At 44.2% G+C, this 17911-nt stretch overlaps 1 protein-coding gene across 2 annotated transcripts in view; it reads right to left on the bottom strand.

The window, feature by feature from the left end:
• The window catches only part of LOC147889109 (amino-acid permease BAT1 homolog), a 35632-nt gene extending 18349 nt beyond the window's left edge, over positions 1 to 17283 (bottom strand). The window contains exons 1-4 of one of the 2 annotated variants that reach the window (XM_087391556.1): positions 17126 to 17283; positions 16838 to 17020; positions 6322 to 6441; positions 5931 to 6122 (exon numbers count right to left, since the gene is read on the bottom strand). In XM_087391556.1, the coding sequence (XP_087247682.1) occupies positions 5931 to 6122; positions 6322 to 6441; positions 16838 to 17020; positions 17126 to 17257 (627 nt within the window). In that variant the 5' untranslated portion in view covers positions 17258 to 17283. The remainder of the gene's footprint in view (positions 1 to 5930; positions 6123 to 6321; positions 6442 to 16837; positions 17021 to 17125) is intronic. The other variant, XM_087391557.1, reaches the window with a different exon arrangement.
• Between the last annotated feature and the right edge of the window lie 628 nt (positions 17284 to 17911).

The raw sequence follows: 17911 nt of genomic DNA, 5'->3' as shown, positions 1-17911 counted from the left end.
CTATCTCTTTTGCTAAGTTCTTGATGATGTTGGTTGTGTATAAATGCATTTTCTTTCTGTGTGGAGCAGATAAGTTGTCAAGTAGGTACTTGAGGCAGCTGTGGGGGGTTATGTGACCAAGTATTGGTTGTTGGGAATGGTCCTAAGCTGAGTACAAGTGCTCTCAAGAAAATTGCTTGGCAGGATGATTACAATGAATGCTAGCAGAGGTTGTTTGTGCTTCTGATCACCGTGGGTGGTTCAATGATGCTATCACCCATTGTTTGGGTATTCCAATGAGTCCATGGACACTTGTGATTGTCAGGGGAGCGTGTGGCCTTGTGTGGACTGCTGGTAAACACTCTCGGGTTAAATGCAGGAGTTTGCACTGAGAATGGATGCCTATGGTCACATGGGTGTGATAGCAAACCCCCGCAAGGCTAATGTGTTGTTAACTGATGCCTCTGAGTGAGGGAAGATCATTGAATGCGTGTGAGTTGGTACTCATTGTGTATCCTTTTTGCTGGCACATCTTTGGTACAGCCTTGTTGCTGAGTAGGCAAGGGTAGGGAAATCCATGCTTGGAATGGGAAGTATCCTTGGAACCCCGAGAGGGGGTACAGGTGTGACTGCCATAATGTTTGTTGTGTTGTGATGCTAGATCTCTTTTGGGAAACAAGTTATTGTATCATGATATGTGCGACCCATAGGGTGAGAGACTATTGGTCATGGCAGTCCTGGAGAGTGGAGAAAGCTCTTGTATGCTTTCTTTCCCTGCTTTGAGCAGATGGATGACTAATTGGGCACTAGTGACAGCTGTGGGGAACTGAGTGGCTGAGTGAGCTGCTAGTAACAGTTATGGGCTGTCTGCAAGCTTCCTGGACTAGGGATGGAGACCTACTGCCAAGAGTGGTGAGAGCAATGAACAGTAAAGGCTATGTAGGGTATGTGGATGCCCACTAGGATGTGGAATGCCACAGTTGTAAGAAGGAATGTATCCTTTATGTAGCCTGGATTTCAGGGCCTCTCAATTAATTAAAGAAATACCAAAAGGGGCGCCAAGGTATGGGGCCAATCTGTGTCTTTGTCTTGATGCAGGGGCACTCTAGCTCCCAACCTGCTGGTCATACTTTTGCTGAATTGTTAACGTAATGTTAACTAGTTACTTGTTAGTTTTACTGCCCTTTGAATTTATTTTAGGCCAGTTTCAGCAAGGTTGTGCTTCTCTGCATTTATCTAACCCAACTTACTTTTTTGACATGCTTCACATGTTTGTGAGGATCCCTATAGGGACCGCTTTTGGTTTTATGCTCAAGCTGAGGTAACATGATCTTGGAAGGAATAAGTTGGCATTTTCCGTTAAGAGGACCGATAATTGTAATGTGTATTGCGCTTTACATATATGGCCAAGGGATTTAGTGTCAAGGTTGTCAATGAGGGTGATTTGTATGAGTGGGTGGGTCCAAAGGCCAAAGGCCTAGGTGCTCCTACTTGTAAATTGTGCCTAGGGGCAATTGAGTAAAAAGGTATCCCTACTAGGGGTAAAGGGACAATCTAAGGAAGGCTTTAAAAAATGGATATGTGGCATTCTAGGCCCATCTGGGACAAAAGCCACGTGAAATGAAACGTGTTAGATTTGAAATCATGAGAGTGTGGCATGTGGTACAGAGCGAGGCTGGGAGGACCCGTAAATCACCAATGATTCTCCTGCTTGTCGTTTGTCAGTTGGTATCAGAGCGACTCGGGTGTGATCTATCGCTCATTGCAAGGAAAGTTTGGTGTAGAGCTTAATGTATGTGACAACACAGTTGGTCAAGGGAGTGCAATTGGTAGGTGTCTTTGCAGTAAGTCGCTCCAAGATTAAAATGGTCTATGCTGGGCACTTCAAATACTTGTGCTCAGGATGTAGTGTGTTACACTCCGTTGGAGGCTGGTCTGGCTCGCTGAAGGTTTGGGCAATGGTTTACTAATGCTTGCATCATCGAAACCCATGCAATGATTGAATGACCTGCCTATGTGTGACATCTGATGCTGATGAGTTGAAGGGATTCTTCAATGTCTAGTTTTGGTCTCTTGACACAAGTAATGCACACATGACCTATTGATATAGTCTATGCAAAAGTTTGCAATGATGAAGGTGTAACATAATTCATCAGATAACGCTGAAGTTCATAAGCACTTTAGGGAAGCAGTAGAAATCTCAATTGACATCCAAAAGGGATTTCTACTCCTCTAAGTATCATTTTCAATAGAGTTTTAAAGTATCTTTGATTTCTAGTTACAGTTTAACCGATTGCAAGTTATTCTAAGATTGCAAGTACTTTCCTAATAGGTAACCCCACATGGATTTTGGGGCCTATTAAGTAGTTAACACTTACGCGGAGAGATGCGATTAAGGTAAGCAATATGATGGTGAAATGGGGGGGACCAGGGGGGGGGGGGGGGGGGGCGAAGCTTCTTGGAGAATCCTTTCTCTAGAACATTCTGCAAGTGAGTATATATATGAGGGCAGGCTGAAGGAGAGGAGAAGGGGGGCTTGTGAAGGCTCTCCAAGATTGTATAGGAGAACAGGGAGAGGGAGAGGGGAGGGCTGAGTGGAGGGAGAGAAAAAGAGAGAGAGAAAAGAAAGAAAGAAAAGAAATTTTATTAGAGTCTTCGGAAGACCGATGGGTCTATGAGACTGAAAGAAAACCTGATACAAATCACAGTAAGGGTGGAGCTATTGAAACGAGCATCATCACCCGTGTTGAATCCTAAGTCTGATCATACATAATCAAATACGTTTTGATGTAACAATGAAAAGAAAAGGACTGGTGGAGCGGAGCGGAATCCTTCTTATGTCATGTCCCCCTGGCTGGTGCATAGCTGGTGATGGGACGCTGGTGCCCGTCAAGGCGTGCCGTGCATCTCGATCTCCTGGACGAGGCTCGACGCAAGACCAGAGCCACCATGACTCCCATGGGACGTATCTCGGGTCTAAACAATGATGGGAGGTCCCCCAGAGTAATCTGTGTGTCCCCTCGATGTCTCGTGTGTTGTGCTGCGATCGTCGGGTCGAGGTCTCTGTCACGTCGGCGGCTAGAGACTGGACGATCAATGTCACTCGATGGAAAGAACTCTGTGATCCTGCTCTGAGAGGTGTCTGATGATGTGACCAAGCCCCGTCGCCTGAGTAAGTACTCTCTATGTCGGATTCCCTCGTGAATGAAGGCCACAAGGCATCTCTGATTTGGGTAGGCGAGGAATCTCGAAAGGAGCCCAGAGCCGTCTCTGAAGAGGCAGTGGTAGCGACCTCGGATCTCGTAGTACACTGGGCACCTGAAAATAAAATGCTCCTCCGACTCAACCTCCTGACAGTCGCTCAGTATGCATAAGCGATGCTCCCTAGGAATCCCCTCTGCTCTGCCGCTCTCTATGCGGAGGCGGTGTGATGATACCCGAAACTGTCCGATGGAGATCCGTAGTGAGTGAGGCATATGAAGCTCAGTGTACCCCAGTGGTGTGATGAATCCCTCCTCCGAAATGCGAAGACAGTAATCTCTGTAGAAACTCAGCTTCACTGGAAGCTCCCTCAGCTCCAACCAGGTCCTAAAGGTATGTAGCTGCAGGAGATCCTCTTGAAGGACCAAGTTGGTATGTGGCCCAATTGGGATGGTGGGTGGGAGTACCGGAGGGGCATCTAAACTGTACTAAAAAGAAGATATCCTATCGATGTGGAGCCCTAGTCTCACAAACCATCTGTGAGTCCGTGCATACCAGCATCACTCGCCTCCCTCTGCTGCCAACCTCATGGAGGAATCGAGAGCCAACCACGACAACCTCTGTCTCCCTGATGTGCAGTCCCCATATGATCTAACTCGGTGTAGATATGTGATGGTCTGAAAGGCTGCATCGAGCTGGAGTGGAGAAGCGCCAAACTTGGCCTGAATGATGTGATGTGGTACAGACGGTTTCCCCCGGATCATCCGTGAGAGCATGAGGATCTGCAAGCGCTCCACCCATGTCCACTCTATCTCTGACATGTCAGGCCCCCAACAAGGGCTACCATATATACCGGCTGGTCGGACCAAGGAGTCGAAGAGAAGAGCCTTGGTCCGAGGGTCCTGGAAGTGAGAGAGAGAGACCAGGCTGAGGGCGGGAAGCGAGGGGTGAAATAATGGAGCGAAGGGAGGTGAAATAATAGACGCAGGTGAAATAATCAATGCAGAAGAAAGCACAATTGAGAGTTGGGGAGGTGAGGGAAGAGGTGAATTAATACAAATTAGAGGTGAATTTGCAGTTTGCAGTTTTGGAGCTGAAAACCGTTTGGAATATTTGGGATTATGCATGTATAGCAATAATCTGGCTTATTGCCAACTAAATTTCAGCTTCGGGATAGTGTGTGGGGGCAAAACAAAACAAAAACAAATAAACCAACCCAAACTTTTTGGATTCAAGAGTTGAGACATACGGATAAGGGAAAAGCGATTGCAATGAAAGTTGAGGAAGAAAACTCACGGGTGGATCCCATAGAATCTGGAGTCCGGCCGACACAATAGGTATCACGCCATGCGGCCCATATATTAGTTACGGCTGCTATAGGGAGTGACAAGTGTCTAAATGGGGCAAAATGTGATAGAGCAACTTAAAGCCAAGTCATCCAATCACTCCATGATCAATACTCCATGTATGGTTCTATCGATCATTGAGAGACTAATATCACAATAATGGAGACATATTTTCTATATCCCAGTCTAGAGGATGTCAATTCCCTTTTGGCTCCACTTCTTCCACAAAGGATGCCATCCTTTTCATGAAACTCTATGTAAATGTGGGCGTCCAATGCTTCACTTGTGACATAACTTTGAGAGGTCTGGTTCCAATGTCCTTTGATCCTTTGCTTATACACCCATCATCCAGGATCTTGTGGATCCAATAGCATGAATCGGATTGGAGCCTTCGGTTTTCATTGACTTTTCTCGAGTCAAATGAGATCTTCTAGAGTGGAGTTCAATTCGGCACAATCACCATTGTATGCTTATGCTATTATCCTTTTAAGTATCATTCATAAATATTAAGAAAAATTGGCTCACCCAATTAGAGGCATTGCTCTTGGATAGAAAGGATGAGAAAACGTCCCTTGTGTCAGTGTTGCTTTTTTGAGTTTACGCACTTGTCAATAGTCTCTTGAAGCCAGCTCACGGTCAACTGAGCCGTACGATTGGACCTTTGCTTGTTTACAACGGCCAATAGTAGACTTGACACTCAATGGATTACTTGATCCAGTCATCCTTCAAATACCTATCCAAATTTGATTTTATGATGATTGCAGAATCTGGTGCTCCAACTGTTGTATGTCACTAGTCTCAGACAGGAATTTTGTCACAGATTTGATGAGATCATACACGCTATGGAGCCAGTGGGACGTCTTTTTGGTGACTTCTAGCCTGCCATTAACAGTGCATAGAGACTTCTTAGAGGGTGACAAGGCTGCATCTTCTTTCCCTGATCAAATTATTGTATGAATTGGCATAACACACCTTTACCCTGGTTCTTCATGGATATTCTTCAATATAGATACCATCCCTCGTTGGCTCTCTCATGCACCATACGTTTTTTATAGATTTGGGTTGAGGCACTTTGCATTCCCCTATAATTCATAGGGAGTTTGATTTGTGCGTTTAGGTTTTCTCTTTGTTTCCAGAAGAGGACTAAGGAATAATCCTTATTCCTTGACAATTAAAGGAAAAAGCAGTACAAACCATGATGAAAAATGACTTGTCTTTCCAAACGACTTTAGATTAACCTGACAATGGTCAACCAACACCTAATATCTCATTAGTTATTTCTCTAAATGGTATGCATAATTCGTTCTGTGAGATGGGTGCATCTATTAAAGAATTAAAATGCTCAAATTTGCAGGCACAGCTACAATAGCAGTGCTAAATTCCTGATATCATTTGAACACATACCTGCCACCATGTTGATAGAATGCCAAGGTAAGCTACCACATTCAAAGAGAATGTGTTTAGAATTGCCCACGTGAGTGCCATACATATGTACATAATCAAAAATACCCATGGGGGTGCCAAATAGCCACCATTTTTGTGAGTTCCTGTGCTGAGAAGTATGATATTTTGCATCACTTGTGATCCTGCATATGCCTTACAACCACCTTAGGTATTTCAGATACAAAGACATATATTATAAGAAATATTCATCTTCTCATTATTGCAAAATACCCCTCTCTATTGAAATGCATAACAGTTTAGGATGTGAATTCTTCTTGGAGATCAACTAGTGATGGCATACATAACAGCAGTTGTGCTTTGAAATTAGCTTGCAAAGAAAGAGAAATAGCACCTGGGTCGCTATTCCTACGATCGTGCCAACTAGCTCAAGCCATGCACAACACCATGAGGCAAATGGTCCCCATTTTGGTCCAGCAAGATGAGCAGACCAGAAATACAATGATCCTGTGGTCTGCAAGAAATTAACTAGAACTCTTAAAGATAGCTAAAGCAGAAAAAGACTCATCCATTTCTGAGAGTAATTGGGATTCAATTTAAAATGTTCAATTAAGGTTATACATCCCCAAGCAGATCTCCTTCAAACAATGCAATATGTAGTAGAAATCTACTTTGAGTGGAAAGGCAATACGATTCTGAGTGTACGTAGATGACTGAAATGTATACCTTGATTTTCATAAATATCTTGGGACTTAAATCAACATGATTCCCTGGATATCACCAACTTCTTGTCTGAAAGAGCTCATCGAAGAGACAGGTATGTGTCCTGTGCATAAACATACACATTTTTGCATACCCGTAGAATGTGGAGAACAAGACATAGAAGAGGCTGACAATAGAAAAAATCCATAGAGTGCAGTGTCAAACAAGAAAGAGAGGAGGCCGAGTATAGAAAATATCATAAAAGCAGAGCAGGGTTGGCAGCAAAAGAGTAATAAACCTGTTGGGCTAGTAGCAGCTCTATTCACTTCAGGCTACGATTCGTCCTGCAGGAATGTGTGCAAAAAGGAAGACCAGGTTCCTTAACCCAAGCATCCAACCTCAAAACAATTTCAAATCAAATCATTCCAGGAGTTTTGTGTTGGCAAGGTCACCTCCCCATCTGTAAGCCCCCAAATGAGGAAAGCGTGGGGGAGGGAGACCTAGGGCAGAAGATGCCCAAAGAAGAGAGAGAAAGAGGGGGCAGCCACATGGGCAGCACCTCACAGCAACCGGAGCTTCAGAAGGTGCATCAAAGGAGTTGATGTGCAGGAGAGATGGCAGGGCATTAAGCCTGGTACGAGGCAATGGAAGAGCAGCAGAGGAGCAAAGGCATAGGGCCTGGCAGCAGCACAAACAAAGGACCAGGTGTTGCAGGGAAGGGAGGGGCTGCAGTGGGCGGCACCCTGCCCTTATATAGGGCCAAGAGGATGAGCTGGTCACCCATTCTGGTCAGCCACATAGGCCAGCCCACAGCCCCATGCATAGCGGGAGTGGGGGGAGCTGGCACACACTACAAAGGGGGGCTGGACCCCCACTTAAAGGTACAGGGCACACAGCCCAAAGAGAGCTGCCCACAGCCCAAGATAAAGGGCTGGTGGGGGCAGGTTATGGCAGCAAAAGTCGGCTGAGGGGGGGCACAAAGTCGGCCACTTTCCCCCCTGCAGTCGGTTGGTTTTGGGAGGGCTCAGCCCCTATAAAAAGAGGCACTTGGGCCTCATAACTACATCCAGCAGGAGAGCAGCAATTCAGCAGCAGATTGCAGCAGGAGGAGGCCAGCCAGACAGGCTTTCACAAGCCCCAGGAAGGTGTCCAGGACCTGTAGACAAAGAGCTTGGAAGAGGCTTCACACTTGGCTGTCATCTTGGACAGCAAAGTGCAAGGATCACGGACGGAGAGTCTACATATGCTTGAGGTGGAGCACGCGGGCTCAAGTTCTAGAAATATCCTGCAGATAGTAGAAGTACGTGGTGGTAAGATCAAAGGACCACGCTCTGGTGGGACTTTGGATCTATCTCTCTTTGTATTGTGTCCATAGCTTTGGACGGAAATATATATTCTTTTGGTAGCTTCTATATCTGGCTGGATCATTGTCTATTGATGAGTTTGCACATCTACTTGAAGCACATAAGTATAAGAAGTTTGTGATTCCACTCCCCACAGACACTGTGTGAGCTCCTGGGCTATTCTATCAATCTTCCGCTATGCGTACCCTCTGTTGGTCAGAGGCTCACAAGTGTCGGAGCCTAAAGGCAGGGACTTTGTTGAAGGACGACCCTAATTCAGAGGCTCTTGGAATCGACTTCCACGACTGGAGGACAATGCCCTTGCAAGGAGGGTGACTCAGGTTCAGTCAAGTGCGTACAAAGTTCTTGTCTACAAAAGGTTGAGTTTGCTTTTCGATTTTGCTGTGTGGTTTTGCAGCAGAGATGGCAATTTCAGAAGCAAAAGCTTCTTCAACCCCTTCTCGCTTCCTCCTACCCCAATCGAGTTCTTTCTTTCACCATCCCTAACTTTGGAGAGTCTGGGAAACTAGATGGACTAAGTATCCTATTTGGAAGGTGAAGATCCAGAGTCATTTAGTGGCTCGAAAACTGTGGAAACTGACAACGGGAACGAAGGAGAAGCTGGAGGATGTGGTGGACAAGTAGATGGAGAGGAGCTCGAAGCTTGGGAAGATAGAGATGCCCATGCCCTGGCATTGACCATAGAGACTACGGCGGACTCTTTGCTTCCTCACATCGAGATGATCGACATGTCAATAGAGGCATGGGCCATTTTGAAGGATCTGTACAAGACAGATAACACACCAAGGATCTTGCTTCTTTAGCATCATGGTTGTAAGACACGTTAGACACGCTTCAGACACGAGTGTCTAAAGTGTCTTAAAGATAAGACACGTAAGACACGCCATTGTGGTTATAATAATAAATATTTAATTAATATATGTATAAGTATACAAATGTACAACTTGCTAGCATAGCTAGCTGCTAGATTCTAGAAGTACAATAAGCTACACTTAAATAATGCAAGAAGAAACAATGCACTTGTACAATGTAGTTAAGAGTCAAGACTCATCACTCAAGACTTAAAAGTTAGAGTTAAGACTCACGACTGAAGAGCTCACTTAAAGGTTGAAACTAACAATTGAATCTTGTCACATGTGACATGAATGAAAACTGCATCTCGATACATATAATTGAAAGGAAGCTTTCGACTCTCAAGACTCAAATCTCTGAATTCATCCTAATCTAAATCTATGAGGTCACTGCCACTGCTAGATCCAAAGTCACCATCAATGATAGCATGGCTAAGTCAAACTCAATGTGTGTTGTTACTCCCCACCCACCAAAAAAAAAAAAAACGCAAGAGTGTCTTAAGGTAAGACATGTGTCTTAAGTGTCTTATCATAAGACACGAGTGTCTTAACAACCATGTTCAGCATCAGCTCTACAACTTGGATATGGATGAGGGAGATTCTGTACATGACCACTTGACGAAGGTCAAGGTGGTAAGAAATCAACTAGCATCGGTTGGTCAGAAGGTAGACTCGTGCCAGTTGGCCTTGATGATACCGAGGAGGCTACCTCGGGTTTCAAAAGCTTCATTACGACTATGACTGCAGGACAGAGGACCAAACCTCTGACTTTTGAGGAGTTGGGTCCATTATTGCTCCAAGAAGAAGCTAGGGAGCTATACAACAACGACCACGATGATGACAAGGCGATGCTGGCAAAGGAAGGGCAAGCCTAACCGTGGCAAGCCCAAGAAGGATGACTCTGGAGATGACGAGGACACTTCCAAGAAAAGGAAGCAAAAGAAAAAGGGTTTCTATTGTGACACGCCAGGCCATTTTGCAAAGGATTGCAGAAAGAAGAAGGCAGATCAGGAAAACAAGGAGGAGTATGACTCAAATTCAGATGGTAATAAAAAAGCCAAAGCTAATGTGGCAATCAAAGAACTATTCTTAGTCACATCTCCGTGTGTTACTAATTGCTGGAAGGTGATGGACAAGGTGTACTAAAGCCAAAAGAGTACCTACTTAAGAGCTCAGTGAGAGTTCGTGGTCCAGGTTATTTGGAAATATTCTTGGGATTGCATTTCTCGAGATGGTTCTTTTGTTGCGGACCTTGGCAAAGGAAGGATGGGTTGAGACAAACCCTCAGAGCATGGTGCCTGGAAGACTCCAGCTTGTTCACTCATTATGAGGGGGACAACTAGAAGATCATGGCATTTGGATTGCTCGAATTCGAAGGCAGGAACGTGACTGAAGGTGGTGGTGCCAACGGGTGCTACCATGGATGGACCTGTGTACCAGGATGGTTTGCTTGTGCAGGACCGGACCTAGAGGAGCAGGAGCCAATGGTTGAAACACTAGGAACTGGAATTGACACTGGATTGTGCCATAGGGTTTCATCATAGGAGCTACTGGGGCAACGTCATCGATGTGTCGGCATTGGGCCGAGATGTGTCGGTGAGAGGGGGTGTTGGCAAGGTCACCTCCCGATCTGTAAGCCCAGGAGGGATACCTAGAGCAGAAGATGCCCAAAGAAGAGAGAGAAAGAGGGGGCCGCCACATGCACAGCACCTCACAGCAAACTGAAGCTTCAGAAGGCGCATCAAAGGAGCTGATGTGCAGGAGAGATGGCAGGGCATCAAGCCTTAGATCTAGCCTGGCACGAGGCAACGGAAGAGCAGTAGAGAAGCAAAGGCACAGGGCCTGGCAGCAGCACAAACAAAGGACCAGGTGTTGCAGCTTCTCACAGGTACTAGGGATGTAACAAGTAAGCTACGTTATTCTGTCACAAAGTCTGCACAGCTACTAAACTGAGTGCAGAAGAGTAGATAAAGTGAAACCTTATTCTGTCACAAAGTCCACACAGCTACTAAACTGAGTGCAGACGAGTAGATAAAGTGAAACCTTTTTCTGTCACAAAGTCTGCACAGCTACTAAACTGAGTGCAGAAGAGTAGATAAAGATTTTATGTCTGCCCTAATAAAAATTAAGATGTATAGGTGTTGGAGACCTTAGGGTATGTGCGAAGGGTGTCATTCTCATATGGCATACTAAAAATGATCAGGTGGATGGTGACATCTAGGAGTTGAAAGACTCTTACCTCCACTCATGTGGTGTTCACCTCATGCATTAGCTTCAAACATCCTGTCACGAGTACTAACTAGCTAACTCTGAACTATGACTAAAGAGCCATCACCATACTGGAAAATGGTAAAAATGTAACCATGTTGAAGATGGTATAAATATAACCATACTGATGGTGATCAACCATGACGACGTGACACCAAGTGAATTGAATAAAACAAGTGCACTCTGGAGCATCTAAAACCACTTGCCTCGGTCCCACTCCAATCTCTATAATGGCCTCCTCTCTCATACCCAAAAGCTCCAATCTATGTCTTGTGTGGTGAGGGGGTTCGGATCTATGTACCACCTCCTCTGATACAGAGCTATCATCTGCACTCTCTAAAGCAGGAACTTTCTCAGAGATTTCTATCAGATTTTTGGCAGAGGCTATGCGACAATTTGAGGCCAAGAAGATCTCTCTCTCTCTTTGGTTGATACCTCAAAGCCCTGGGCACATTGCCTGGGATATGGATGCAGACAGGTGGCTTGTTCTAGATGTGGCTTTGGAGAGAATTTAAAAAGGCATTACATCTGGGATTTCCGACATGCACAGGAGGTCTGGAGGCGAGTCTCGAGATTGATCTCTTCTGACACCCAGGGAAGATGGTGGTGACCTGGGACGCAGTTGCCTAAGTGATGGACAGAGGACCCCATTGTGGCTGTGACGATTTTCAGGGGACCATTGCTATAGGCCTCACAGGAAAGGAGATCACACCTATGCACACCAGTGACAGTGGACTCATCTTCAGTGCCACAGATGGGAGCTCATTGCTAGCATCATTGTGTATTATATATGGACAGCCAGGTGCAGACAAGCCATTGATCAGGAGAGGACTTCTATCCTCGAGATCCTCAATTGTATCTGGCAGGACATCCATCTTGCTACAACCGTGTCATGTTTTGAAGTCTAGAAATGTTATATACATATCTACAAACGATTGGACCCACACAGGTGCGGGCCTTCAAATGAAAGAAAAACCAAATCCACAAGTTCAGCAAAACCCTTTCGCAAGACTTCTTGGCTGATTTGTTATGCATTTTTGCTTTTTATAACATTAGGAAATGCCTTATGGAGCACACAGTCCAGAACATTGGATTTCAACTTTATACTCTTCAGCTCGCAGAGCAATGACGAGATACATAGGGGTCCAATGTAGACACATGGGGATCCAAGGAAGACAAGGGTCTTTTGAGTGTAGTACTCTCTTGCACTGTTCAATAGGATTGTCCATTGCCTGCCTATCTTTTCCGTTGCTTGCTAAAGGCCATGGGACATCTTCTTCACGCTTTGGAGGACAGGTGACGAGGTTTATGTCTTGGAGTTTCACTACAAAGGGTTACCTTGAAAGAAGTTCATGCAACACAGCTTGCTGCGATCTACACTTGTAGCTCTAAAACAAAAAGAAGCTTCCCTCCGTTTTCAAACTTGCAAATAGGACAGCACATCCAGCGTTTGCAGTTAATAAAATATGCAGCATAGACCCTACAAATTTCGAGAGCTTAAGTTGACACGCATTGAACAACAAAGGAAGATGTAAAGTTCAGCACGGATTCTGGACGGTGACTCAAAAGGATTTTTTCGATTGCTGTGATTGGATGCTGGATTAGTAGCTTTCCAGCGGCCAATTGATTGCAGTTGAGAGACAAAACGTTGAGCACGTCATGTTCACAGAGTCTTATGGATGAGAAGGGCATAAATTTGCCCGAAAGGATAAATTTGCCCGAAAGGATATTTACATGGGGCAAGTTTTCGGTTACATTTGTTCTTCACTGAACCTAGGCGTAGGGGTGATTCTAGCTCATAAGAGGTTCAAGTATTCTTGGTTGACCCTCTTTCCTCCCAAAACTTATTTTGGAAAGTTTTGGGAGGTATTGGATATCCATCTCCCGCCCCCTCTCCATGTCCTTTCCTCACCCCCCCCCCCCAAAAAGAAAAGAAAGAAAAAGCATAGTGGAGGAGCCAATGGAAAGGGTTGGTGGAGAAAGCAATTGAGCATTGGAAGTACAAAAATAAGGGTAGAGGCGGGGGTAGGTAGTAAAGGAGACAATTGATGGGGGGGAACATGTTGGACAGCTCATATAGAGGACCTTAGGTAAGTTCTCTCTTTAAATGTTTTCAACAAAGAGAATAGGATAAGACCCGTGCAACCAAAATGCTAAACCAAAAAATCATTTAAATTTTCAAGCATGCAAAGACACAAACTAACAAGATATTATGTTAACTTGTCTTAGGGAAGGAGAAAGACATTAAGTTGCTCCACACATCTTGAATGAATTATCTCTATGAAAGCTTCACATTCCTTAATGATTAGCGCTCCCACAAAATTTATGAGTAAACTTCTATGGCTGAAGGGACCAGGCCCTACTAAGAGTACTTGAATAGGCCCCTCGTTTGTTTAAGTGAATTATGAGCATGAAGTTCTAAGATAAAGGCCTTCAAACACATGTATTAGAGAAATAATGCTCATAAAACTTGGGCAAGATTCTCACACATAGGCGACTTTCACAACAATGGGAAGACATTTGGACCATGAAATGGTGTTTGTTCACGTGTGCATTTCACACACGACCGAACATTGTTGCAAATGAACACCATTTAATTAGACCAACATGTAGATGGGGTCATTGAACTTTCACAACTTTTGCTTTGTCTGCGCCTTGGGTGACGACTTAATGTCGAACAAGATTTCAAGCAGTGGATAGGTGGGTACTTTTTGGCCCTCAAATGGGATCCCACTCTCACCCCTGTAGTGTGCACTCGTCCACCTACATGTGAAACTTGCCTTAGTAATTCAGGACCATCATATAAAAAATAAGGCCGTTATGATGCTTTATATTGTGAGTGTACACACCCGAACATACATAGCTTTGTAATTAGGGTCCCTCATATTAAAAGTTCGTCAAGTATTTTTAGAGAGTGTGAGTCACTCATATACACATGAATGCACATGTATAACACATTTCCAAACACTCATGGGTGCGCGATGCATGAGTGGATGCACAATTGTGTAAAGTTAAAAAAGTAGTGCTTTACAACCAATCTTCAATATGTTAAAAACGCAAGATGAGGATATATCATTCTAATAAAAAGGAAAGATTACAAAAGCATGGTGATGGAATTTTGAGCATTTTGGAAACCATAACTATAAATTGCGCATTGATCAAGTTATTCTCTTCCATTGCTTTTGTAAAAGGTGCCTATCATTTTATTTATGATTAAAGTTTGAATCATAAATGTTTTAGAGAGTAGAAACTCATTCTAAGGGTCTCTTTATAGCATTCTAACCACATATTTATGCAAGTTCAAACACATTTTCTAAGACAATTTTGTGTGTTGGCATGGCTTCTACATCTTTAACTAATTTCACAGATGTTCAATGTGCTACAAGACATTTGCTTTATGATAAAATGCTTGTTGTGGTTATAATTATAGTACTTCATCCATTTTTCCATGTTTGCATAGGTGTAGTTGCTCCAAATTGGACTTTAATATTCATGACTTGATTTCATAGTACATCCTTCCTCCCTTTAAAGGGAATCTCATTCCTAAATAAGTGTTCATTGTATTGCCTCAACCCTTGCTTGAAAACGGTCCATCATACTTGTCCATGAGGTATCCTTATTTGTTTAACGCTACCAAGAATATTCTAGTGGTTCATTATGGAATATAAAGCTCCCCGTGTATATTTACAAAAACTAATTAGATAAGTACTTTTTAGTGAGCGAAATGCAATTCCCCCAACTTTTAAAAAAATTGACTGTAAATTAATGTGCAATGAAGTGTTTATGAGGCAATCCTTGTGGGATTGACCTTATTCATTTGTGTGACATGGGAGCTTTCCATAGGAGGAAGCTTGTAGATGACCAATGACTCCATCTAGGAAGCCTCAATGTAACATTGAGATTCAACGTCTCCTTAAAACCTTAATCTATCTTCACTTTCTTGCAAACAATCTAAAAAGTAGTGAATCAAGCCTTGACAAGTGTGTAACTATTACCGGTTAACAATAAGATCCGCTCCATTGGGTCTCGCGTTCATTTCAAGGAATACAATTTAGTCTTTATGTATAAATATCAACAGGAGCTTAATATGGTAACTTTCAATTGGCATCTACATCAAAAAAATGGGATGCTTGAAGAAGGGGATAAAGACTTTGAAGGGACTTCAACCACTTTCTAAAGCTTATCATGACCTAACTCTAGCAATATTTGAATATAGTTGTTTGAAGTCTTTAGGGAAGGCCCATCCTCTTCAATACACCTTCCTTTGGAAGCCTTTTCTAATATCAAACACTATATGATCAAGGCTTGTCATGATAAAAAAGCTACCTTGTAGAGGTGCTCAGAGTAATGTCCTTAGGCAACAATGATTATTGAAGAAGTGGATAAACAGTTATTTCTCTTTCTAAAAGTTTATACTTACAGACTAACAGATCCACATCCACATCCACATCCACATCCACACACACACACACACACACTCTTTTTTGAGTGAAATACACACACCCTCACTCGCGCGCGCACACACACACCTGACTTTTTTTTGAGTGAAATACACACACCCTCACTCGCGCGCGCACACACACACGGTGTGTGTGTGCGCGCGCGAGTGAGGGTGTGTGTATTTCACTCAAAAAAAAGTGTGTGTGTGGATGTGGATGTGGATTGTGTGTGTGTGGATGTGGATGTGGATCTGTTAGTCTGTACGTATAAACTTTTAGAAACCACTAACTATTGCACATCATCCAATCCACGTTGTCTTGCATAAAGCTTGCCCAGTGTTGTGCTGCGCAGCTGCATTTTGCAGTCGTCTGCCAGCTGGCGCAGTTTGTGGTCACACTACAGCCTGCTGTCGCCCGAAACTACAGTGCCATGTGGCAAAGTTTTCGCTGTGCCATCTGGCAAGTCTCAGTCGCGCAAAACTGCAAGTCTGCAGTCCACCTGAGCCGTGGCACGTGTCACGTCTGCCTCGTGGCTCTACCCGCAACACTATTCTACCCCTATGTGCCGTGCTTCCACGTGGCACCCTTCTGGCTCTCCCTCTACTCTTGCCACATGGAGCCCTCTTTAGTCCCTCCAACTCTCTCCTCTCGAGACACGTGGCCTTTTCTCAAGGCTTCCCCCAAAACCTGTGCTTAAAGGAATAGAGAGATAGAGAGATTGGAGGTGGGCGGACGACGCTCTCTCTCTCGTATTTGCCGATATGCACCACATATCAGACTACCATTTAGCTAGCTGCGCTACTCGTTATTTTGCTAGTCGCACACGTTTCTGCTACATTTCTATTTTTTGGTCTCAGGCTGTATTCGGCCTCCAGCAGATGTTAAAATCATCATCACCATCTCTCTCTCTGTCTCTCTCTCACACACACACAGAGGTGTGCTTATCTGCTCTCCGTCTCTCTGTCTATGTTTGGTAGAGAAGCTACGGTGTCCTATTTCCCTCCGTATGAATTTCTAAGCATTATGAACCCATTACGAAGCTATCACTTTGGAAATTGGCATGTCAGATCTCTTCATGTTCTAAGATGACTGACATTCAAAACTGCACCATGAGAAAGTACGGGCTGCTTATGTTTCGAGTGTCGAGACATCCTTTCCCAAGCATTGGATTGAATGATGAGCGCGCAAACAAATCCCCTCCACACATTTAGTCTACTATTGCCAACTGGTATCGTTGAAAGCTCCGTACTCAACTAATCAGACGAAAGAGTTGCAAAAGAACTCACCGGAAAAGAAGAGCAGATCTCAGCCAGTGCTATCGCCACGAACCACGTGAAGAAGCAAACGATAACCCAGCCCCAAACCACCCCAGCAGGGCCCGTAAAAGAGAGACTGAAGCCGTAAAGTGGTATGATCCCCGTGAAGAGGGTTATCGAAGAGAAAGAGATACCCAGAGCCTTCGTGAGAGTCTGTCATTTCCAAAAGTGGGATGAGGAAAATACGAATAAATGGAACGTGTAGCACTCTAACTTCATAGCAAAGCGCGCAGCTTTCAATTATAGCTCAATGCTCACCATGCTTCTTCGAAGCTCTTGCTTGTAGCCCAGCTCGTTGAGTCGCCGCTCAGCGGCATCGGCGGGCGGATTTGGCATGGCTTGTTCATCGGTAATTGGGTGAAGCTGATCGATCTGCAGCGAGGGAGCCATGAGTGAGGACTGAGGAGCGGGCTGCGAGTGAGCAACACATCGATGAAGGCTGATGAAGCACGTCTTTATCTCTTGTCCGGAGTCGAAAGATTCAACGTTTTGACTCGGAAATGTCCTGAATATTCAAACATGTTGTCTGAATGCATCGAAAAGGGTGACGAATTTTTCTCCGATGGTCCTGTGGCTTGCTTTTTGTGTATGTGTATCCCTTTTTCCACTCTTTAGTTGACATGTGGCCACCCCAACCCCCCTCCGCAACTGGTGAAACATTTTCCATCTTCTTAGTGATACAACTTTTTTTAATGTAAACACTCGTGAGTGCTAATAGGGCCCAGTTTTTGAAAATGTAAACACTCTTGCTCCCTATAATGGTATAGTTCCCTTGCTTGGGGCCCATGCAATGAGAAAATGGATCACCCTCTCCACTCCATTGGGAGACAAAGCCACCTTTTAAGAAAATGTGGGTGGAAGTTAGTATCTTCATTTGAAAGAATGCCTCTTTAACAAAGGAACCATGATGTTGCTTGATTCAATTGTCAAGACCGTTACTCTTCTCTTATTCTCATTTGAAGATTCTATAGGGTATTGTTAATATCCAAAAAATCCATAACCCGATAAACAAGCATTTCACAACAAGGCCATTGTTAATATCCA

This window comes from Dipteris shenzhenensis, chromosome 20 (assembly GCF_047967505.1).
Source record: "Dipteris shenzhenensis isolate YYH24624 ecotype China chromosome 20, Dip_SZ_1.0, whole genome shotgun sequence".
NCBI lineage: Eukaryota > Viridiplantae > Streptophyta > Polypodiopsida > Gleicheniales > Dipteridaceae > Dipteris > Dipteris shenzhenensis.
The sequence above is the reverse complement of the archived record's forward strand: the minus strand, read 5'-3'. Positions and strand labels throughout refer to the sequence as shown.